The sequence below is a fragment of the Salmo salar genome, chromosome ssa09, assembly GCF_905237065.1.
Source record: "Salmo salar chromosome ssa09, Ssal_v3.1, whole genome shotgun sequence".
NCBI lineage: Eukaryota > Metazoa > Chordata > Actinopteri > Salmoniformes > Salmonidae > Salmo > Salmo salar.
In genome coordinates this window covers 73,043,183-73,068,276 of record NC_059450.1, presented here as the reverse complement: position 1 = coordinate 73,068,276, position 25,094 = coordinate 73,043,183, and the positions used below count along the sequence as shown (strand labels likewise).

At 42.8% G+C, this 25,094-nt stretch overlaps 4 protein-coding genes and 1 pseudogene across 6 annotated transcripts in view; all 5 read right to left on the bottom strand.

Moving 5' to 3' along the window:
- The window catches only part of LOC106611843 (protocadherin alpha-C2), a 214,791-nt gene that overhangs the window by 186,813 nt on the left and 2,884 nt on the right, over positions 1 to 25,094 (bottom strand). The window contains exon 1 of one of the 3 annotated variants that reach the window (XM_045723958.1): positions 3,161 to 6,007. The exons of 1 other annotated variant lie outside the window; for it this stretch is intronic. In XM_045723958.1, the coding sequence (XP_045579914.1) occupies positions 3,161 to 5,521 (2,361 nt within the window). In that variant the 5' untranslated portion in view covers positions 5,522 to 6,007. Of the gene's footprint in view, positions 1 to 3,160; positions 6,008 to 25,094 lie in introns of those variants that run through there. One more of the 3 variants, XM_045723955.1, reaches the window with a different exon arrangement.
- LOC106611826 (protocadherin alpha-8-like) lies at positions 6,581 to 9,429 on the bottom strand (annotated as a pseudogene).
- LOC123744654 (protocadherin alpha-3-like) lies at positions 9,603 to 12,326 on the bottom strand. Its single transcript, XM_045723998.1, has one exon. It carries the CDS (start codon positions 12,162 to 12,164, stop codon positions 9,789 to 9,791), a length of 2,376 nt encoding a protein of 791 aa, XP_045579954.1. The 5' UTR covers positions 12,165 to 12,326; the 3' UTR covers positions 9,603 to 9,788.
- Positions 13,393 to 15,526, bottom strand: LOC123744656 (protocadherin alpha-8-like). The gene is made up of 2 exons (XM_045723999.1): positions 13,579 to 15,526; positions 13,393 to 13,478 (listed from the first exon to the last, which is right to left on the bottom strand). Exons 1-2 carry the CDS (start codon positions 15,364 to 15,366, stop codon positions 13,470 to 13,472), a joined length of 1,797 nt encoding a protein of 598 aa, XP_045579955.1. The 5' UTR covers positions 15,367 to 15,526; the 3' UTR covers positions 13,393 to 13,469.
- On the bottom strand, positions 21,862 to 25,006 carry LOC123744653 (protocadherin alpha-8-like). The gene has a single exon (XM_045723997.1). It carries the CDS (start codon positions 24,260 to 24,262, stop codon positions 21,881 to 21,883), a length of 2,382 nt encoding a protein of 793 aa, XP_045579953.1. The 5' UTR covers positions 24,263 to 25,006; the 3' UTR covers positions 21,862 to 21,880.

Sequence of the window (25,094 nt, the reverse complement as noted above, 5' to 3'; positions counted from 1 at the left end):
TCTACTCTCTATCACTCCATTTACTCTTCATCTCCCTATCTCTCCATCTACTCTCTATCACTCCATTTACTCTTCATCTCCCTATCTCTCCATCTACTCTCCATCTACTCTCCATCTTCCTCTCTCAATCTACACTCTCTCTCTCATCTACTCTTTATCTCTCTCTCTCCATCTACTCTATATCTCTCCATCTACTCTCTATCTCTCTCTCTCTCTCTCTCCATCTACACTATCTCTAAATCTTACTCTCTATCTCTCCATCTACACTCTCATCTACTCTCTATCTCTAAAAGTACTCTCTATCTCTCTCTCTCTCCATCTACTCTCTCTGTCTCTCCATCTACTCTCTCTATCTCTCCATCTACTCTCTATCGCTCCATCTACTCTCCATCTCTGACTTCCCCCCATATCAGTGTTTCCAGTACTGATATCTAACTCACTCTTCATCCTTGACTTTCCCACCATCTCTCTTTTTGTCCATCTTCTGCATTGTTTCACATTCCTCTCAATCAATGTGTACAAGTGTCACTGAATAGGAATGACCTAGCAGTGCACTGCTGATTTTAGCTAACCTCAGTCATACTATTCCCAGCCTATAGAATTACCAAAGTGTGAAATCTGAAGTGACCTAGTAGAATAAAATAGAAAATGGCCATAATTCAATATATTTAACAATGTGTTGATGTATTTTCACATGTACTATTGCTTCTCTGTTGACACCATCAGTTGACCAACTTACAATGAGGATTGCGCTAACATAATCCATGAGTTTCACAAAAACATGAATCAATTTTCATGAAATAATGTGCGAGAAGGCATAGCCATACAAAAGCCATCCCCTCCCCCTCCTCTTCCACCTGCTCCCTCCCTCTCTCTCGCAGCTGAGACCGCTGCACTGCACGTGAGGCTCGCCGACATGCTGTGGAAAACCAGCGACTACAGAGAGGTAATTCTGCCAGTCCGTTGCTAGGGCAACACCACCATCCCCTAGACTCGACCTGGTTCAGCCACACTCTCATAGCTGATGAGACACAACCTCTGTGTTAGCCAATAGCATGAGATCATGTTTTGAAAATCAAAACAAAGGCCCATTATTATTTCAACCACACTGCATTAGAACACAGACTATGGGAAAAGGGGAGGAACATTCGTCGCTGGTTGCGTTCCAAGTCCCATGCAAATAATGAACGGCAGCTCCCTAGTGAAGCCAAGCAGCACACCCCCACCCCAACCTACCCGGCTGGCTAGCGGTGTGCCAGAGACGGGCAGCTCTCTCTCTCCCCCAGCCACAGGCACAGCCTCAGCAGCGCACCCCCACCCCAACCTACCCGGCTGGCTAGCGGTGTGCCAGAGACGGGCAGCTCTCTCTCTCCCCCAGCCACAGGCACAGCCTCAGCAGCGCATCCCCACCCCAACCTACCCGGCTGGCTAGCGGTGTGCCAGAGACGGGCAGCTCTCTCTCTCCCCCAGCCACAGGCACAGCCTCAGCAGCGCATCCCCACCCCAACCTACCCGGCAGGCTAGCGGTGTGCCAGAGACGGGCAGCTCTCTCTCTCCCCCAGTCACAGGCACAGCCTCAGCAGCGCACCCCCACCCCAACCTACCCGGCTGGCTAGTGGTGTGCCAGAGACGGGCAGCTCTCTCTCTCTCCCAGCCACAGGCACAGCAGCGCACGGCCCATATAACCAGTTACCACCACGGAGAGCAGGCTTTCAGAGACATACTCATTCAGACAAACAAGGAGGTGGAATGGGTTCACGCTCCAAAATATGTCGCTTAACGCTTACTTCCTTGTTCAATGTTTTTAATGTTTTACTGCATCCGGGATAGCGTACACAGATGTTTTGTCTTAACATCCTTCTTCAGTGTGTAGGTACGATGTTCTTTCATTCAAAACAGGATCTGTGAAGAACAACAGATGGGCAGCAGGTGCTTCTAATTGGGGTTGTCACTCATCTGCCAATCAGAGACCTCTCCCTCTGGTCTACCTGTTTACACATTTGTCACAAAAGAATACAGAATTATAGGGGATGGGAGCGGGCACGAAGGGCCCCTCACAAATCAATGGCCCCAGGTGTCCGCTCACTCATACTCATTCACTCACGAGCACGCACACACGCACGCACGCGCGCACACACACACACACCACTGTTGTCTTACGAAGCTACATGCCACATGATAAGACAGGCTAATAACCCATCTAATGAAAACAACACCACAACAGCCACCACATTATTCAGTTTACATGACTAAAGGGCACAGCTAGATCGTTAGAAACCAAAACAACTTGACTGTGTGGAAAAGGAGCCGATATGACAGTGTCATAGGTTTCAAGGCTGCGCTAAATCCCCAGTAGACTCTCTTTCTGAGGGGGTGTTGCCCCACATAAGGATTCTTTCACATGCATTGCTTGCTGTTTGGGGTTTTAGGCTGGGTTTCTGTACAGCACTTTGAGATATCAGCTGATGTACGAAGGGCTATATAAATAAATTTGATTTGATTTGATTATGAAAAGCCTTTGATTACTGAAATAGCTCCATTCATGGCAACAACACAAGCTGAAGAGGGAAATGCACGGACCAAGGCCCTGTATATAAGGCTCAACATACGGCTCTGTGAGGATGAGGCTGAAGTTAGCTCCATCCACTGACCTACGGTCAGCATTATATTTGACCTACTTATAGTCTAAATAGTTCTTGGTCACGTGTTGGCCTGAGCAGGTTCACTAATCTATGAATTGCATGGATATTTTCCCTTGTTTTATTAACAAGTATCGACATTGTATCAATACAATACCAAGCCCAGGCTGACCCTCCTGAACAAGCAGACTGGAACCACCATGTATACCTGAGAAAACAATCCTCTTTCCTGTTCACCTCTAACCATATAGGATCAGACCAGCCGACCTATCCAAAGTGAGTTGTTTAGTTAAAACAGATGGGGAAGTAATGGGCTGTCGAGTGACATGTCCAACTAAATAAAGTCCTATACTCCATTGTGTCTCAGGTTACAGCAGGACAGCCGTGTCACCAAAATATTACATGGGCCCGTCCACTCCGTTACACAGTCAGCTAGTTGAGACATCCATGACAGGCCAAACGGGCTATATTAGGCCACCAACAGCAAATTTTAATATATTTTAGATTGATGACCTCCTTACCTCTCCAGAAGCTCTCCTCCTGTGGTCAGGTACCACTAGAGTATTCCCATTGCTGCCCGGGACTATAGTAGAACCTATACTCATTCTGGGTCCAACTAACATGTACCGTTTGTCTCCGGATCTGTACTGGATGCTGTGGCACAGTGTCCCGTCGTAATTCACATCTTGTAAATACTTGGAGGAATCGTCTGGGGCTTTGGAGCACTGCATTACAATCAACACGATGATACTGATGATAAAAAGTGCTGAAACTGACCCCAAAGTGATGATCAAATAAAATGTAACGCTGTTCTCCTCCTCGTCTTTTACTGCGCTTTTAACATCAGAAGCTGCAAAAGCCTCTTTGGGCTCCACAACGTTGATAATCACAGTAGCTGTTGCTGAGAGTGAAACGTTCCCATTGTCTTTTACCAGTATGACCAGTTTATGCTCAGCCTCGTCTGTCTCTGTGAATGACCGAAGTGTCCTTATCTGTCCTGTATAGCGGTCCAAAGCAAAGAGACTGTGGTCAGTAACTTCCTGTAGTGAAAATAACAACCAGCCGTTATATCCTATATCAGCGTCATATGCTCTCACTTTAGTCACCAAATGGCCTGCGTTCACATTGCGGGGAATCTCCTCCACACCTTCAGCGGAACCGTTAGCGCTGACTGGATACAGGATCACTGGAGCGTTGTCGTTCTGATCCACAATGAACACGTTTATTGTGACGTTGCTGCTTAGTGACGGAATTCCAGAGTCTGTAGCTACAACTTGGAATTGGAACGTTTTGAGGGTTTCAAAGTCAAAGCTTTTTAGCGCCAAAATGTTTCCATTTTCTGAATTTATGTTGAGAAAAGATGCCCATTTGTTCACGTCACCATCTGTCAGAATATGATATGAAATAAGAGCGTTTTCATCTACATCACGATCTGATGCACTTACGTAAAATACTGAGGCGCCTGGGTCGTTATTCTCAGTGACATATAAAGTATAGGAGCTTAATGAAAACTCTGGACTGTTATCATTCACATCTGATATAACTACGCTTATAGTCTTTACAGATGACAGGGACGGCTGGCCTGCATCTTTAGCAACTACTGTTAGATCATATTGTGATAATTTCTCTCGATCCAGTGGTGACTTGGTGACTACAGAGTACATGTTGTCATGTAGAGATGGTAATAGTGTGAAAGGTACGTCTTCCAATACATGGCAGAGAACTTTCCCATTGAGACCAGAGTCCAAATCAGTAACACTGATCAGTGCCACCGTGGTTCCGGGCCTAGAATCTTCTGGAATTGCCTTAGAAAATGATGTCACCTCTATCTCAGGTGCATTGTCGTTGAGGTCAACGATTTTGATTTTTACGCTTTTGTCTATTGTCAGAGGAAGTTGTCCTTGATCTGATGCCTGAATATCAACCAGATAGCTATCCCTTTCCTCAAAATCTATTTGCCCTTTTACAGTTATTTCACCTGTAATGGTGTCTATATCAAAAAGTTTCCTTAACTTGCTGTTGACGTCATTGCCAAATGAGTAAACTACATTCCCATTCGGGCCACTATCTAAATCGGTGGCATTTACCTTTATGACCATAGTTCCCAAAGGAGCGTTTTCATTTACACTTACAGAATATATATCTTTAGTGAACACAGGAGTGTTGTCATTAACATCCAGTACATCCACTGATATTTCCAGAGTTCCAGATCTGGGGGGTTTTCCACCATCAATGGCAGTGAGGAGTAATTTATGGCTTCTTACAGCTTCTCTATCTAGTGGTTTCTGTAAAACCAAAAACGGAATTTTACCGTCCTCACCTCGATCTTTAACTTCCAAACGAAAATGATCATTATGACTCAGTTTATATTGTTGAACGGATAATGGACCTTCGTCTGGGTCACGGGCTGCTTGTAGCTGAAATCGCGCTCCCGGTAACCTGGACTCTGAAATCTCTAACCGTTTCTCTTTCTCGGGAAAGCTGGGAGAATGGTCGTTAACATCTAACACCTCCACCGAGACATAATGGATCTCCAGCGGGTTCTCTAGAACGGTTTTCAGGTTGATCAAACACACGCTGCTCCGTTCACACACCTCCTCTCGGTCTATTTTTCGGGTCACATATAAGATACCGTCATACTGGTTTAGCTGGAAAAGGGGCTCCGTCGAGCCCGACACGATTCGAAATCCCCTCTCCTTCAAGGTGCTCAGATCTATTCCCAAATCCTTAGCTATATTCCCCACGACAGTTCCTTCCTTAAGCTCTTCAGAGATGGAGTATCTTATCTGTGCAGATGCCACGGTCCAAAAAAAACACATAGCAACCATGAAAACGACCCTCTGCCGTCGCTCCCGCCATGCCCCGCATCCTCTTCGTTCCATGTTTTTAAGGTTAAAGAGAAACCCAGAGCAGTTTCACTACGCCTCTGCCGGCAACGTCATCGTATTCATCGCACTCCCAAATATAATCACAGCTCGGTATCTTACAATATGTTAGCGTTGAAAGGTTTCAAATGACAATTTATCCTCGAAGCTCTGAAATCTGCTAGCGACGAAATACCAAACCAGCTATAAAGGGAGGACTCAAAAGTATGACCAACAGAGTTATTTCATAACCCTTCTTCTACTTGCGCACTGACACCATGCGTTTCCGCCTCATATTGCAGGATTGGGTATAATTAGACCCTTTACGATCTTTTACTACACGAATACCAAGTGCTATTTCGAAACAAAACATTGTAAAAGACAAAACAACATTACAAACCATTGTACTGGTTAGGCAAAGATGAGATATGCATGGGGAATCTCCTTATGTGACGTCTGGCTTTCCCTGTGGCTCCGTTGGTAGAGCATGGTGTTTGCAATGCCAGCATGGTGTGTGCAACTCCAGGGTTGTGGGTTCGATTCCCACGGGGGGCCAGTACAAAAAAAAAACGCATGGTATGAAATGTATGCATTCACTACTGTAAGTCGCTCTCGATAAGTGCGTCTGCTGAATGACTAAAATGTAAAAAAATTAAAATGTCTACGTGTGCATGTTGGTTGATTTTTAGAAGTTTGCAACAAGTGTCCTACATAGAACTACATGGTTTGGACCATGTCAATAAAGACTGAAAAGGCTTCTTCTATAGCCTAAGTGAAACTACAAAGCGTCTTTAATTAACCATCTCAAGAGAGTTTTGTCACAACGAAGGTGATGAATGTACTCCACCAGGTTTCAGCACCATGGACAGCGGAAGTCCCTAGTACCGCGTCTTTTGACGAGAAAACCCCCGTGGGACAGAGCCCTCTGAGGTATACACAATATTTCTAATCGACCGATTCAGATAATAACACAAACAAATGCACGCTTTTGCCACCTACAATAGTGTCTATCATATGTGCCACCCCATAGATAACTCATACATTCAATCCCTGCGGCACGGATCCTGTAACCATCAGAAATAGTACTTAGATTGAAAATACTGAGAACTAACGAGTAGTTAGTTACTCATGACAATGTGGTCAACTTCTTACCTCTCCAGAAGCTCTCCTCCTGTGGTCAGGTACCACTAGAGTATTCCCATTGCTGCCCGGGACTATAGTAGAACCTATACTCATTCTGGGTCCAACTAACATGTACCGTTTGTCTCCGGATCTGTACTGGATGCTGTGGCACAGTGTCCCGTCGTAATTCACATCTTGTAAATACTTGGAGGAATCGTCTGGGGCTTTGGAGCACTGCATTACAATCAACACGATGATACTGATGATAAAAAGTGCTGAAACTGACCCCAAAGTGATGATCAAATAAAATGTAACGCTGTTCTCCTCCTCGTCTTTTACTGCGCTTTTAACATCAGAAGCTGCAAAAGCCTCTTTGGGCTCCACAACGTTGATAATCACAGTAGCTGTTGCTGAGAGTGAAACGTTCCCATTGTCTTTACCAGTATGACCAGTTTATGCTCAGCCTCGTCTGTCTCTGTGAATGACCGAAGTGTCCTTATCTGTCCTGTATAGCGGTCCAAAGCAAAGAGACTGTGGTCAGTAACTTCCTGCAGTGAAAATAACAACCAGCCGTTATATCCTATATCAGCGTCATAGGCTCTCACTTTAGTCACCAAATGGCCTGCGTTCACATTGCGGGGAATCTCCTCCACACCTTCAGCGGAACCGTTAGCGCTGACTGGATACAGGATCACTGGAGCGTTGTCGTTCTGATCCAGAATGAACACGTTTATTGTGACGTTGCTGCTTAATGACGGAATTCCAGAGTCTGTAGCTACAACTTGGAATTGGAACGTTTTGAGGGTTTCAAAGTCAAAGCTTTTTAGCGCCAAAATGTTTCCATTTTCTGAATTTATGTTGAGAAAAGATGCCCATTTGTTCACGTCACCACCGTCTCTGAGAATATGATATGAAATAAGTGCGTTTTCATCTACGTCACGATCTGAAGCACTCACGGAAAATACTGAGGCGCCTGGGTGGTTATTCTCAGTGACATAGAAAGTATAGGGGCTCAGTGAAAACTCTGGACTGTTATCATTCACATCTGATACTACAACACTAATAGTCTTTACAGATGACAGGGACGGCTGGCCTGCGTCTTTAGCAACGATTGTTAGATCATATTCAGACTGTTTTTCCCTATCCAGAGGTGACTTGGTGACTACCGAATACATGTTATCCTGTGAAGACGGCGTTAGAGTGAACGGGACGCCATCGCTTATAGAACAGAGAAGTTTCCCATTGAGACCAGAGTCCTCATCACTGACACTGATTAGTGCTACAGTGGTACCGGGTCTAGAATCCTCGGGGATTGCGTTAGAAAAGGACGTCACCTCTATCTCGGGTGCGTTATCATTCAGGTCAACTATCTTTACTGTTACGCTTTTGTCTGTTGTCAGGGGAGCCGGTCCCTTATCCGACGCCTGTATATCAATCTCATAGCTGTCCTCTATTTCAAAATCGATCCATTCTCTGACAATTATCTCACCTGAGATAGCATCTACTTCAAAAAGTTCACGTAACTTACTGTTCACATTACTACCAAAAGAATAAATGATTTCACCGTTTGATCCCTCGTCCAAATCCGTAGCGTTGACTTGTATGACTGTTGTGCCAATAGGAGAATTTTCATTTAGCGTCACAGAGTATGACTCTTTAGTGAAAACAGGCATATTATCATTAACATCTAAAACGTCCACTAATATTTCTATTGTACCAGACTTGGGAGGTTTGTCTCCATCAATGGCTGTGAGCAGTAATTTATGCCTTTTCAAAGCTTCTCTATCCAGTGGTTTCTGGAGATTTAGAATAGGGATTTTACCATCCTTTCCACGGTCTTTAACTTCTAAACGGAAATGATCGTTGTGGCTGAGTTGATATTGTTGAACAGAATATATTCCACCGTCTGGGTCCCGGGCAGCCTGCAGCTGAAAACGCGCCCCTGGTAAGGCTGACTCAAATATCTCTAACCGTTTCTCTTTCTCGGGAAAGCTGGGAGAATGGTCGTTAACATCTAACACCTCCACCGAGACATAATGGATCTCCAGCGGGTTCTCTAGAACGGTTTTCAGGTTGATCAAACACACGCTGCTCCGTTCACACACCTCCTCTCGGTCTATTTTTCGGTTCACATACAAGATACCGTCATTCTGGTTTAGCTGGAAAAGGGGCTCGGTCGAGCCCGACACGATTCGAAATCCCCTCTCCTTCAAGGTACTCAGATCTATTCCCAAATCCTTAGCTATATTCCCCACGACAGTTCCTTCCTTAAGCTCTTCAGAGATGGAATATCTTATCTGGGCTGAAGCTCCGCTCCAAAAGAGAACCAAAGCAACCATGAAGACGACCCACTGCCGTCGCTGCCTCCATGCCCTGAATCCTCTTTGTTCCATGATTTCCAGATAAGTAAAAACTGTACACAGCACTTCCGCTATGCCTCAATCTGGGGAAACGCTCTATCCATTACATTCGTGACTATAACATCAGCTAATTATCCAAAGTTATATTTATTCTGGCAATGTAAGACATTATTCTCCCCACGATGCTGCATGACTGAATTCCTCCATCAACTGAATAATCTACGAAACCAACAAGGGGGCGGACTCAAAATATGACGAGAGAAAATGTATCAGGAATGTTATTCTAGTTGGGTACTGACACCTTGCGATACTACGTCACATTACAATATCATTTAAGAGTTTACATTTTTATATTTCAATACTGAAAACTACCTTGGCACAATACACATTTGACAAAACGTTACTGCAAAAGGTGTATAGATATGGGAGTTCTGGTTGAATATGACATATCATGATGTCTTTACAAGAACTAAAGCGTTATACAAGAATGCAACAAGGAAATTGAATTGAGAAAGATTTATAGAGAAAGAGGAGAGTTTATATGTCATCACCTTTTGTCAAGCATTCATCAAATAGCGCTTTGAAGTGCCCAAAGTTTCAGCACCACTGTGGCGAACAGCGCCCAGTGAGCAGCGGCTGTAAATGAACGAGCAACTTCTGTTGTGAGACCATGTTAGAACCAACAACTCTCTGACGTCAAAACAACATAGACCTATTTAAAATACTCACAAATTGCTAAAAATGTTACTCGAAAATCAGCCTCAATAGAGGGTACGTGATGATGGTGAAATACAAGGTTGTTTTCAACTTCTTACCTCTCCTGAAACTCTCCTCCTGTGGTCAGGTACCACTAGTGTATTCCCATTGCTGCCCGGGACTATAGTAGAACCTATACTCATTCTGGGTCCAACTAACATGTACCGTTTGTCTCCGGATCTGTACTGGATGCTGTGGCACAGTGTCCCGTCGTAATTCACATCTTGTAAATACTTGGAGGAGTCGTCTGGGGCTTTGGAGCACTGCATTACAATCAACACGATGATACTGATGATAAAAAGTGCTGAAACTGACCCCAAAGTGATGATCAAATAAAATGTAACGCTGTTCTCCTCCTCGTCTTTTACTGCGCTTTTAACATCAGAAGCTGCAAAAGCCTCTTTGGGCTCCACAACGTTGATAATCACAGTAGCTGTTGCTGAGAGTGAAACGTTCCCATTGTCTTTTACCAGTATGACCAGTTTATGCTCAGCCTCGTCTGTCTCTGTGAATGACCGAAGTGTCCTTATCTGTCCTGTATAGCGGTCCAAAGCAAAGAGACTGTGGTCAGTAACTTCCTGTAGTGAAAATAACAACCAGCCGTTATATCCTATATCAGCGTCATAGGCTCTCACTTTAGTCACCAAATGGCCTGCGTTCACATTGCGGGGAATCTCCTCCACACCTTCAGCGGAACCGTTAGCGCTGACTGGATACAGGATCACTGGAGCGTTGTCGTTCTGATCCACAATGAACACGTTTATTGTGACGTTGCTGCTTAGTGACGGAATTCCAGAGTCTGTAGCTACAACTTGGAATTGGAACGTTTTGAGGGTTTCAAAGTCAAAGCTTTTTAGAGCGGAAATATGTCCATTATCTGAATTTATGTTGAGAAAAGATGCCCATTTATTATCGTCACCACCGTCTCTCAAAATATGATATGAAATAAGTGCGTTTTCATTTATGTCACGATCAGATGCACTTACGGAAAATACTGAGGCGCCTGGGTGGTTATTCTCAGTGACATAGAAAGTATAGGGGCTCAGTGAAAACTCTGGACTGTTATCATTCACATCTGATACTACAACACTAATAGTCTTTACAGATGACAGGGACGGCTGCCCTGCGTCTTTAGCTACTATTGTTAGATCAAATTCGGACTGTTTTTCCCTATCCAGTGGTGACTTGGTGACTACAGAGTACATGCTTTCTTGTAAAGATAGCGTTAATTTGAAAGGGTTTTCCTCAGTTAGAGAGCAGACAACTTTCCCATTGAGACCAGAGTCCAAATCCTTAACACCGATTAGTGCTACAGTGGTACCAGGTCTAGAATCCTCTGATATTGAGTTAGAGAATGACGTCACTTCAATCACAGGTGCATTATCGTTGACATCCACAATTTTAATAATTACAGTTTTGTCTGTTGTCAATGTAGCTGCCCCTTTGTCTGACGCTTGTATATCGATCTCATACTTGTGATTTTTTTCAAAATCAATAAGTCCTGTTACAATTATTTCGCCAGTAATCGGGTCTAAATCAAAACATTCTAGAACCTCCCCTTCCACGTCATTACCAAATGAATAGACAACTTCAGCATTAGAACCCTCGTCCAGATCAGTGGCGTTTACCTGTATGACTGTTGTTCCTAAATTAGCGTTTTCATTCACCAATACAGAGTACGCATCTTCAGTAAAAACCGGGGGGTTATCATTGACATCGGATACATCTACAGTTATTCTCATGTCTCCAGATCTTGGAGGTTTTCCTCCATCAATAGCTGTGAGCAGCAATATATGGCTCTTTACAGCCTCCCTATCCAGTGGTTTCTGTAAAATAAGACTAGGGGTTTTACGGTCCTCACCTCGATCTTTAACCTCTAAACGGAAATGATCATTTTGACTGAGTTTATATTGTTGAACGGAATATATCCCACCGTCTGGGTCACGAGCTGCTTGTAGTTGAAATCGCGCCCCTGGTAACGCAGATTCTGAAATCTCTAACCGTTTCTCTTTCTCGGGAAAGCTAGGAGAATGGTCGTTAACATCTAACACTTCCACTGAGACATAATGGATCTCCAGCGGGTTCTCTAGAACGGTTTTCAGGTTGATCAAACACACGCTGCTCCGTTCACACACCTCCTCTCGGTCTATTTTTCGGTTCACATACAAGATACCGTCATTCTGGTTTAGCTGGAAAAGGGGCTCGGTCGAGCCCGACACGATTCGAAATCCCCTCTCCTTCAAGGTGCTCAGATCTATTCCCAAATCCTTAGCTATATTCCCGACGACAGTTCCTTCCTTAAGCTCTTCAGAGATGGCGTATCTTAACTGAGCAGAAGCTCCGATCCAAAAGAAAATCAAAGCAACCATGTAGGTGACCCACTGCAATGGCTCTCGCCATGCCCTGCATCCTCTTTGTTCCATGTTTTAGAATAAATAACGAGAATTCACAACACTTCCACTATTCCTTCATTGGTGACTGTTGTCCATCCATTATATTAGCAAATATGACAAAAGCTCATGATTCAAAAGTGTTTTAAGAATGTCCATTTTATACCTTATTCTCCCCACGATCCTGCATAACTGTATTCCTCCAGCGACTGAATCGCCTAAGCAGCAAGTGGGCGGAGTCAAAAGCATTATGGTAATTCTTTCTCTCAAGATCGTTATTGTAGTTGGGTACTGACATCATGCGATTCTACCTGACATTACACTATCGTTGAAGCTTAGTAATGGAATCTTGACACGATACATATCAGATAAAACTTTACTGCAAAAGTTGTATTGATTTTTTTTTTAAAGTCGGTATACACGTTACAAACCATTACGTACAATGCTTATTTCTGCTAACATAAAGCAACATTTACCCTACCCATGTATGCAACAAGTGTCTGACATGGAAAAAAGAATGAAGAAGAATATAATATCCACTATAAGAGCATGTATACGTCGTCACTTTCACCAGTTAAACAGCACATTACACTGGACAGCATTTCAGCACCACAGTGGTGGACAGCGACCTGTGCAGAGAGCAGTGTCACTTTCGACAATCATTTAACAGCTAACAAACCTCGTTAGCCTACTTAAAAACCTAAAATGGTTCATGCATTCACACATAACCCTTTCTTGGTCAATGAAAAACCAGACAGAAATTCTAACAAACAGAATGGGAATAGTACGCCATCATCAAACTCATGCATACGCTCTCAGCATTGTAATGGTCAGTAGGAGATTTCTGAAAAGGTCGTTATCAACTTCTTACCTCTCCAGAAGCTCTCCTCCTGTGGTCGGGTACCACTAGAGTATTCCCATTGCTGCCCGGGACTATAGTAGAACCTATACTCATTCTGGGTCCAACTAACATGTACCGTTTGTCTCCGGATCTGTACTGGATGCTGTGGCACAGTGTCCCGTCGTAATTCACATCTTGTAAATACTTGGAGGAATCGTCTGGGGCTTTGGAGCACTGCATTACAATCAACACGATGATACTGATGATAAAAAGTGCTGAAACTGACCCCAAAGTGATGATCAAATAAAAAGTAACGCTGTTCTCCTCCTCGTCTTTTACTGCGCTTTTAACATCAGAAGCTGCAAAACCCTCTTTGGGCTCCACAACGTTGATAATCACAGTAGCTGTTGCTGAGAGTGAAACGTTCCCATTGTCTTTTACCAGTATGACCAGTTTATGCTCAGCCTCGTCTGTCTCTGTGAATGACCGAAGTGTCCTTATCTGTCCTGTATAGCGGTCCAAAGCAAAGAGACTGTGGTCAGTAATTTCCTGTAGTGAAAATAACAACAAGCCGTTATATCCTATATCAGCGTCATAGGCTCTCACTTTAGTCACCAAATGGCCTGCGTTCACATTGCGGGGAATCTCCTCCACACCTTCAGCGGAACCGTTAGCGCTGACTGGATACAAGATCACTGGAGCGTTGTCGTTCTGATCCAGAATGAACACGTTTATTGTGACGTTGCTGCTTAGTGACGGAATTCCAGAGTCTGTAGCAACAACTTGGAATTGGAACGTTTTGAGGGTTTCAAAATCAAAGCTTTTTAGAGCGGAAATGTTTCCATTTTCTGAATTTATGTTGAGAAAAGATGCCCATTTGTTCACGTCACCACCGTCTCTGAGAATATGATATGAAATAAGTGCGTTTTCATCTATGTCACGATCTGAAGCACTCACGGAAAATACTGAGGCGCCTGGGTGGTTATTCTCAGTGACATAGAAAGTATAGGAGCTCAGTGAAAACTCTGGACTGTTATCATTCACATCTGATACTACAACACTAATAGTCTTTACAGATGACAAAGACGGCTGGCCTGCGTCTTTGGCTACTATTGTTAGATCATATTGAGATACTTTCTCTCTATCCAGTGGTGACTTGGTGACTACAGAGTACATGTTATCCTGTAAAGACGACATTAGCTTGAAAGGCAAGTCTTCCAATACAGAACATATAACTTTCCCATTAAGACCAGAGTCTAAGTCATTAACACTTATAAGTGCTACAGTGGTTCCGGGTTTGGAATCTTCGGGGATTGCCTTCGAAAATGATGTCACTTCTATTTCTGGCGCATTATCATTCACATCAATAATCTTTACAATTACGCTTTTGTCTGTTGTCAATGGAACGGTTCCCTTGTCAGATGCCTGTATATCAATGTCATAAATATTGTGTACCTCATAATCTATCAGACCTTTTACGGTTAGTTCACCAGTATTCGGATCCAATCCAAATAGTCGCAGTAACTTGTCATCTACTCCATTACCAAATGAATATATAATTTCACCGTTTGCATCTTCGTCCAAATCGGTTGCTTTTACCTGAATGACAGTTGCACCGACAGGAGAATTTTCACCAAGCATTACAGAGTATGCGTCTTTAGTGAAGACAGGTGAGTTATCATTAACATCCAATACCTCAACGATTATTTCCACAGTCCCAGACCTCGCTGGTTTTCCTCCATCAATGGCTGTAAGCAGTAATCTATGATCCTTAGCAGACTCCCTATCTAACTGCTTTTGTAAAATCAAAATAGGCATTTTACGGTCCTCCCCTCTATCTTTAACTTCTATACGAAAATGATCATTGTTACTCAGTTTATATTGTTGAACAGAGTATGGGCCACTATCTGGGTCACGTGCAGCTTGTAGCTGAAATCGCGCCCCTGGTAACGCAGATTCTGAAATCTCTAACCGTTTCTCTTTCTCGGGAAAGCTAGGAGAATGGTCGTTAACATCTAACACCTCCACTGAGACATAATGGATCTCCAGCGGGTTCTCTAGAACGGTTTTCAGATTGATCAAACACACGCTGCTCCGTTCACACACCTCTTCTCGGTCTATTTTTCGGGTTACATACAAGATACCGTCATTCTGGTTTAGCTGGAAAAGGGGCTCCGTCGAGCCAGACACGATTCGAAATCCCCTCTCCTTCAAGGTGCTCAGATCTATTCCCAAATCCTTAGCTATATTCCCCACGACAGTTCCTTCCTTAAGCTCTTCAGAGATGGAATATCTTATCTGGGCTGAAGCTCCGCTCCAAAAGAAAATCAAAGCAACCATGTAGGTGACCGACGGCTGTCGCTCGCGCCATGCCCTGCATCCTCTTTGTTCCATGTTTTAGAATAAATAACTAGAATCAACAGAATTTCACTATTCCTCAATTTGTGTCAGTTGTCTGTCCATTATATTAGCAAATATGACCAATGGTGATTATCCAGTAGCGTTTTAAGAATGTACATTTAGATCGTATCCTCCCCAAGATGCTACATGACTGTATTCCTCCAGTGATTGAATAAGCTAAGCAGCAAGGGGGCGGACTCAAAAGTATGACGGGGTGAAATCTACCAGGAGCAGAATTCTAGTTGTGTACTGACACCCAGGGGCGACAATCTGATATCAACTTGAGGGGACAATTACATGACATTTTCTCAATTCCTGAGGGGGACACCAAAAGTAGTGCTGTAACACATAGCCTACGTTGTAATATGTTAAATGTATATTGAGGAACCATAAATACTACAACTGGATAATTGAAAGTTACAGCAGTTAACTGAAGGGTTGTCCCAACTTGTTCAAATGTTTAAATCATAATAATTCTACTACTAATAATAGTTATAGCAGTGTTCCTTATAAGTCCAGTATGTACGCAGGTATTTGTACTTACAACCAGCAATACCAAGAAAGGTCAGTAGGTGGCAATGGTACTGTACACTGTATGGGTGCAATTTTAGTAAATACAATGAACATGATGTGATCTCATCTAAAAGAATCTCCATTGAGAACCATCACAAAGTTGGTCTCCGTATTGAATTGACCTTTTTATTTGACTTTTTCTGATACATTTATATATAGTCATTAAATATGTGCCACTGGCCTGAGTCTACTATAATAGCTTTACAAGAACAAAAAGCTAAAAATAAGTACAGTTCTAAAAGCGAAAGAACTACTTCAATGAATAACCCAAATAAATCAACCAAAATATACTTCAAAAATACTTATTTATTGTTCAGTCAGTGTCTCAACTCTTAAAACATCAGCTATGGACAAGTAAGTAACACAAAGTACGCAATTTTAAATATAATAACATAAAATAAATAATTAGCAAGTGTACTGTCATGTACTAAAAACTGAAAACTACTAAACAAAAGAACAAATATCATACTATACACAAGGGGTTCTCAAACAGGGGTCCGTGGACCCCTAAGGGTCCCTGGTGTAATTGCAAGGGGTCCATGAAATTAAAAAAGTGTAATGAACATATTCAGCACCACAAGGATTCCAGTAACTTTACATATAATATAGAGGGGGTGGAGGTCCCTGAGGACTAGAGGTCGACCGATTAATCGGAATGGACAATTAATTAGGGCCGATTTCAAGTTTTCATAACAATCAATAATCGGTATTTTTGGCCACCGATTTGCCGATTTTTAAATATTTTTTAAATATTTTTTTTTTAACTAGGCAACTCAGTTAAGAACACATTCTTATTTTCAATGACGGCCTAGGAACGGTGGGTTAACTGCCTTGTTCAGGGGCAGAACGACAGATTTTGACCTTGTCAGCTTGGGGATTCAATCTTGCAACCTTACGGTTAACTAGGCCAACGCTCTAACCACCTGCTTTACATTGCACTCCACGAGGAGCCTGCCTGTTACGCAAATGCAGTAAGAAGCCAAGGTAAGTTGCTAGCTAGCATTAGACTTATCTTATAAAAAACAATCAATCAATCAATCATAATCAGTAGTTAACTACACATGGTTGATGATATTACTAGTTTATCTAGCCTGTCCTGCGTTGCATATAATCGATGCGGTGCGCATTTGCGAAAAAGGACTGTCGTTGCTCCAACGTGTACCTAACCATAAACATCAATGTCTTTCTTATAATCAATACACAAGTATATATTTTTAAACCTGCATATTTAGTTAATATTGCCTGCTAACATGAATTTATTTTAACTAGGGAAAATGTGTCACCTCTGCAACAGAGTCAGGGTATATGCAGCAGTTTGGGCCGCCTGGCTCGTTGCGAACTGTGAAGACTATTTCTTCCTAACAAAGACAGCCGACTTCGCCAAACAGGGGATGATTTAACAAAAGCACATTTGCGAAAAAAGCACAATTGTTGCACGACTGTTCCTAACCATAAACATCAATGCCTTTCTTAAAATCCATCCACAGAAGTATATATTTTGAAACCTGCATATTTAGCTAAAAGTAATCCAGGTTAGCAGGCAATATTAACCAGGTGAAATTGTGTAATTTCTCTTGCGTTCATTGCACGCAGAGTCAGGGTATATGCAACAGTTTGGGCCGCCTGGCTCGTTGCGAACTAATTTGCCAGAATTTTTGCCAGAATTGTATGTATTATAATTAGGTCTATGATTTGATATTTGATAGAGCAGTCTGACTGGGCTGTGGTAGGCACCAGCAGGCTCGTAAGCATTCATTAAAACAGCACTTTCGTGCGTTTTGCCAGCAGCTCTTCGCAATTCTTCAAGCATTGCGCTGTTTATGACTTCAAGCCTATCAACTCCCAAGATTAGGCTGGTGTAACCCATGTGAAATGGCTAGCTAGTTAGCCGGGTGCGCGCTAATAGCGTTTCAAATGTCACTCGCTCTGAGACTTGGAGTAGTTGTTCCCCTTGCTCTGCATAGGTAACGCTGCTTCGAGGGTGGCTGTTGTCGATGTGTTCCTGGTTTGAGCCCAGGTAGGAGGGAGGAGAGGGTCGGAAGCTATACTGTTACACTGGCAATACTAAAGTGCCTATAAGAACATGCAATAGTCAAAGGTATATGAAATACAAATCGTATAGAGAGAAATAGTCCTATAATTCCTATAATAACTACAACCTAAAACTTCTTACCTGGGAATATTGAAGACTCATGCTAAAAGGAACCACCAGCTTTCATATGTTCTCATGTTCTGAGCAAGGAACTTAAACGTTAGATTTCTTACATGGCACATATTGCACTTTTACTTTCTTCTCCAACACTTTGTTTTTGCATTATTTAAACCAAATTGAACATGTTTCATTATTTATTTGAGGCTAAATTGATAGTATTTATGTATTATATTAAGTTAAAATGAGTGTTCATTCAGTATTGTTGTAATTGTCATTATTACAACAACAACAAAAAAACGGCCGATTAATCGGTATCAGCTTTTTTTGGTCCCCCAATAATCGGTATCAGCGTTGAAAAATCATAATCGGTCGACCTCTACTGAGGACCACTCTAAACCTTGCCCGCCTTGCCTCAAAATATGTAGGGGTTCCTGTACCCAAAAAAGGTTGAGAACCACTGCTATACACACTACTGAACAAAATAAACAAACATATGTTTGCGGGTTTCAATGGATCCAACACATTGCTGGCAGATATTTTCCCTCTAGACTGTCCAGCCTGTCTTTATGTACATTACAGACAACTACGCTGTTCAGTCTGTCTTGGCCCATGCAAGCCCGTAGCCAAGTCTTTAACCTGCAGAGTGCACTGAAACTCCTCTCAGCCTCACATGAAGACACTGGCACCAGAAACAAAATTCTGATCAGCACCTCAGCTTGGTCAACCAAGCCCCGCACCTCCAATGGAAGCCTCCTGAGGACCTCTGCTGCCTCTCCACTGGTGCTACAGGGGTATTTGTTGCGAAAGAGATGCAACTGCAGTGAAAGAGAATCTATGTTCAGCTCAGGGTACCGATCTAGAGACTCATCCAACTCCCCCGTGAGAAGCGCTCTTTCCTACTTTTGCAGGACGTTTAGACTGTCCTAGTCTAAACGGTTGCCAAACAACCTCCACACCATCCAACACTTAAAGAAATTCTGCCCTATAGTGATGCACTGCTTTGCCAGCAAATCGTCTTGAGTGTCTCTCAATGGAGTCAATCAATGTTGTTGCTTTCTCATACAGTGCAAGGTAGCTTTCGTCATTTCTGCTGTTTACCCCATGCACTGGATAACTGGGGACTGATTGGATTTAGCTGGTGTGCTGTTACAGTTACAAAGTGGAAGTGGGTTTGGCAATTTTGATGTGTTGTGAATTTCTCATTGGCTTTTTCTCCTTTTCCTAAATCCTGGAGTAATGAAGGCAGCATCCACTCTTTGGCCAAAAGATGGCTGGCTTGAAAACCCTTGTCTACAGTGAAAACACAACACTCCTTTTATTGATGGATTATAATGTAGCCAGGGGAAATCACGAAACCATCTCTCTAGAAACGTCAACACTCTGTTGGCAAGAGTTTGCAGTTCTATAAATTGTAGGTGTGGCTGATATGGTTTTGTGCCATCACTGAGGTAACTGGACAATGCTGTGCCACTGTCCCCTATACTGGTGCTGCTGGCAACAAGGGTGACACCTGGTCCTGCCGTGGCTGTGACACTGTCCTCAAGTCTCTCTCCCTGGCTCTTCCCCTTTCACCACCCTCACTGACTCACAGTCTGTCTCCTAGAAAATAAATAAGGTGTTCGCCATACTCCTAACTACGGTACCTAAAACTACACAATTAATCACAACAGCAATACCATTGCCTTAAACAAATCTTAGTTCAATCACCAGTTTAAGTTGAGAGTGGGGGTATCCATGGGATTTTCCAATTATGTCCCTATTTTACAAGTCTAAAAAAGAGAGAACCTTTCATAATGTTGCCAAACAAAGACTCAACAAACTTACCTGAGACTCACTGTCTCTGCCAGTCTGTCCCTGCATATCAATCTCTGCCAGTCTGTCCCTGCCCATCTGTCACCAGCTCTGCTGTCTGTGTGCCACCTGTTGCCTGCTCTGCCTAATGTCATCATTGTGAAACATTTCCATTTCACTTCTTTCTTATGAACATTTTAGCAACAAGTCTTTGAGATATTAGGCTACTAGGGTTCTTACTTTGCATTTTGGTGTACTGAAAAATACTCTGATGTCCGTCTTTTTTCTACCTGGCTGGCTACACACACAGTGTGCAGGTTATTTACAGTAGGAGATGTCTATCATCTGTTATCTTCTACCATTCTATATGGGCTTCGATCTAAAAGGTAGCTAGCTAGTCAGCTTGCAAATGTGAAACGGATTGCAGTGACAAGGGTTGACAGCAGTATGAGTTCACCATTTGCACAACGTATGCTGCAACCTTTTGTAATTTGAATATAGTTTATGTTTTATATTGGCTGGCTTCCAACAATAGCTGAATTTACAGAGCTAGTGAGCATCAATTCTGTTTCTGTGGTGTTTGCTATTATCTTTGCTATCGTCAGTTTACTCCAAGATCAGCACACAGGTGCTTCAAAGTCCCCTAGCGACAATTAGCTTTTGCAACGAGACCATTAAAGATTTTTAAGACAATGGTTGAAGAGAGTGTAGTTCTGTTCAGTTTGGAGTTCAGCTTATCGCTAACCTGATCACAGGGACTTCGACGCACTACAGCTGTATGCTGATCTTGGAATAAACTGACAATAGCAAAGATTCCATCTTTGACGACGCCACATAAATGGAATAGGTACTAGCTAGCTTGCTAGCTAATGTTTGCTTTAGTTTGTGCGCTAGCTCTGCAATTCCAGCGATTGTGTGTGTCCACCCTGCCAACATAAAACAGCATCGCTATGGTGCGATTGACTGGATTAACCTCACGTTAGTTACGTGCATTGAGGGCCTTTCAGACGGTAGACACGAACCCTCAGTCACCTTGCCAGCTAAGGAACACTACATTGCATTGCTAGCTTCTCTCATTGACTCAAATTCAAATAGCTGCAAACACTGGTTGATGTTACTGTAGCCAGCTAGCAAACATCAGCTAACCGCTAGCTAACACAGAGTGACCTTTAATTTAATGCAGCGAAAATGAAGACTGGTGACCGTTATAAATGTGTTTTCTTGTATTGAGTGGTAGAAGCAAAGAAATGTCTAACATATCCTTTGTTTGAACTACTTGCTGGAGGTCAGCCACCAACAACAGACTCTGTCAGATTCCCACACATGTACAGTACCTGCATCATGTGCCACTGTTGGGGGGTGGGAGGCAGTGGATCAAACCATTGTGAGGCAAAGGGAGGGAGGTCACAATCTTTTGAAACTTAAAAACTCGCTATTAAGTGCCTATAATCGGGACAAGTGCTTTCATTGCGTATTATTAATATTATTGAAATTACATGGTTGGGGGGGACGTGTTATATCTGTAAAAACGTTATCAGTGAAGCAACATCTCAAGACATCAGTCAGGAAGTTGAACCTTGGTCGCAAATGGGTCTTCCAAATGGACAATGACCCCAAGCATACTTCCAAAGTTGTAGCAAAATGGCTTAAGGACAACAAAGTCAAGGTATTGGAGTGGCTATCACAATGCCCTGACCTCAATCCCATAGAACATTTGTGGGCAGAACTGAAAAAGCGTGTGTGAGCAAGGAGGCCTACAAACCTGACTCAGTTACACCAGCTCTGTCAGGATGAATGGGCCAAAATTCACATAACTTATTGTGGGAAGCTTGTGAAAGGCTACCCGAAATGTTTGACACAAGTTAAACAATTTAAAGGCAATGCTACCAAATACTAATTGAGTGTATGTAATGTTTACTAGGATTAAATGTCAGGAATTGTGAAAAACTGAGTTTAAATGTATTTGGCTAAGGTGTATGTAAACTTCCGACTTCAACTGTATCTTCTTACCTCTGCCGAAGCTCTCCTCCTGTGGTCAGGTACCACTAGAGTATTCCCATTGCTGCCCGGGACTATAGTAGAACCTATACTCATTCTGGGTCCAACTAACATGTACCGTTTGTCTCCGGATCTGTACTGGATGCTGTGGCACAGTGTCCCTTCGTAATTCACATCTTGTAAATCCTTGGAGGTGTCGTCTGGGGCTTTGGAGCACTGCATTACAATCAACACGATGATACTGATGATAAAAAGTGCTGAAACTGACCCCAAAGTGATGATCAAATAAAATGTAACGCTGTTCTCCTCCTCGTCTTTTACTGCGCTTTTAACATCAGAAGCTGCAAAAGCCTCTTTGGGCTCCACAACGTTGATAATCACAGTAGCTGTTGCTGAGAGTGAAACGTTCCCATTGTCTTTTACCAGTATGACCAGTTTATGCTCAGCCTCGTCTGTCTCTGTGAATGACCGAAGTGTCCTTATCTGTCCTGTATAGCGGTCCAAAGCAAAGAGACTGTGGTCAGTAACTTCCTGTAGTGAAAATAACAACCAGCCGTTATATCCTATATCAGCGTCATAGGCTCTCACTTTAGTCACCAAATGGCCTGCGTTCACATTGCGGGGAATCTCCTCCACACCTTCAGCGGAACCGTTAGCGCTGACTGGATACAGGATCACTGGAGCGTTGTCGTTCTGATCCAGAATGAACACGTTTATTGTGACGTTGCTGCTTAGTGACGGAATTCCAGAGTCTGTAGCTACAACTTGGAATTGGAACGTTTTGAGGGTTTCAAAATCAAAGCTTTTTAGCGCCAAAATGTTTCCATGTTCTGAATTTATGTTGAGAAAAGATGCCCATTTGTTCACGTCACCACCGTCTCTGAGAATATGATATGAAATAAGTGCGTTTTCATCTACGTCACGATCTGAAGCACTCACGTAAAATACTGAGGCGCCTGGGTGGTTATTCTCAGTGACATAGAAAGTATAGGGGCTCAGTGAAAACTCTGGACTGTTATCATTCACATCTGATACTACAACACTAATAGTCTTTACAGATGACAAAGACGGCTGGCCTGCGTCTTTGGCTACTATTGTAACATTATATTCAGAATGTTTTTCCCTATCCAGGGGTGAAAGGGTGAACACAGAGTAAATGTTATCCTGTAGTGATGGCATTAGTTTGAAAGTTGTGTCTTCCATCACAGTGCAGAGAACTTTCCCGTTGAGACCAGAGTCCAAATCATTAACACTGATTAGCGCGACTGTGGTTCCAGGTCTAGAATCCTCGGCGATTGCGCTTGAAAATGATGTCACCTCAATCTCAGGTGCATTGTCGTTGAGGTCAACTATCCTTATTACTACGCTTTTATCTGATGTCATTGCTGCAAGTCCTTTATCCGATGCCTGTATGTCGAGTTCGTACTTGTCTTTTTCTTCAAAATCTATCAGTCCTCTCACAATGATTTCACCTGTTACTGGGTTCAGATCAAAGAGTTTGCGTAATTTACTATTCACGCTATTGCCAAAAGAGTACATTACTAAACCGTTTGGTCCCTCGTCCAAATCGGTGGCGTTTACCTGTACAATTGTTGTGCCAACAATAGTATTTTCATTCACCAATACAGAGTACGCATCTTCAGTAAAAACCGGGGGGTTATCATTGACATCGGATACATCTACAGTTATTCTCATGTCTCCAGATCTTGGAGGTTTTCCTCCATCAATAGCTGTGAGCAGCAATATATGGCTCTTTACAGCCTCTCTATCCAGTGGTTTCTGTAATATTAATATCGGGATTTTGCCATCATCACCTCGGTCTTTAACTTCTAAACGGAAATGATCGTTGTGACTGAGTTTATACTGTTGAACTGAGTATTGTCCACCATCAGTGTCGAGTGCAGCCTGCAGCTGAAATCGCGCACCTGGTAAGGCTGACTCAAATATCTCTAACCGTTTCTCTTTCTCGGGAAAGCTGGGAGAATGGTCGTTAACATCTAACACCTCCACTGAGACATAATGGATCTCCAGCGGGTTCTCTAGAACGGTTTTCAGGTTGATCAAACACACGCTGCTTCGTTCACACACCTCCTCTCGGTCTATTTTTCGGTGCAAATATAAGATACCGTCATTCTGGTTTAGCTGGAAAAGGGGCTCCGTCGAGCCAGACACGATTCGAAATCCCCTCTCCTTCAAGGTGCTCAGATCTATTCCCAAATCCTTAGCTATATTCCCCACGACAGTTCCTTCCTTAAGCTCTTCAGAGATGGAATATCTTATCTGGGCTGAAGCTCCGCTCCAAAAGAGAACCAAAGCAACCATTGCCCAAAGCTTCCGTCGTTGCTCCCACCATGCTCCATGTCCTCTTTGTTCCATTTTTTTTATATATATTTAGTCCAAAAAGAATCCACAGCACGCGACACTATGCCTATATTGTTAACGAAACCTTACCCATTGCATTCCCAAATAGGATCATAGCTCATTATTCTAAAAAAGCATTTTAGTTCCGTTGAAGTGTGTATGAAATATCTCCTTGTTGCTTACGACTGTTGTCAGCTAGCTACTGAATGATAAACCAACTAAGGGGAGGGTGCAAAAGTATGACGCGACCGTTGCTTTCAGGAGCGTTACTCTAGTTAAGCACTGACACCATGCGATGCTACCACACATTGATTGCATGGTTGTGTAAAAGACATTGGCTACTCCAGCACCAGAAGCATGTTTGGCACAAACAGACAGAGACAGACAATCATAAAAATACACTGTGTGTAGGCAAATGTAGGCTAATATTATCTACCCAGCAACTGATACATATTTACAAAAATATCAAATGAAGCATGTTGCTTTATCTGCACGGTATATGTTCTCCTGCAGAGCTGCGAGACATCCGAGCGTTTCAGAACCACGCTAATAGACAGCGACACACAACGAGGGCACTACGCTGCGTCCAAAAAACACAGCTCTATGGCGAAACAATTTTGAATTCCTTTAAGATTGATTTAGCATGTACCACACTTACTATTCTAATGCAAATATATATGGTATAAAAAGGACACTGGATGAATTACGAAACAGAAATGCAAGACGATTCCCTCCATACTGTCGTGCATTACAGTACTAAAACAAATACACCAGAACACAAACCTAAACAGCAAAGCAGGTTAAAAAATACCCAAGATAATATGATTGTATTGAGACACTCAATGCA

Coding starts and splice junctions, on each gene's coding strand:
- LOC123744654 (XM_045723998.1), bottom strand. CDS start 12,164: ATGGAACAAAGAGGATGCAGGGCATGGCGAGAGCCATTGCAGTGGGTC.
- LOC123744656 (XM_045723999.1), bottom strand. CDS start 15,366: ATGGAACAAAGAGGATGCAGGGCATGGCGCGAGCGACAGCCGTCGGTC.
- LOC123744653 (XM_045723997.1), bottom strand. CDS start 24,262: ATGGAACAAAGAGGACATGGAGCATGGTGGGAGCAACGACGGAAGCTT.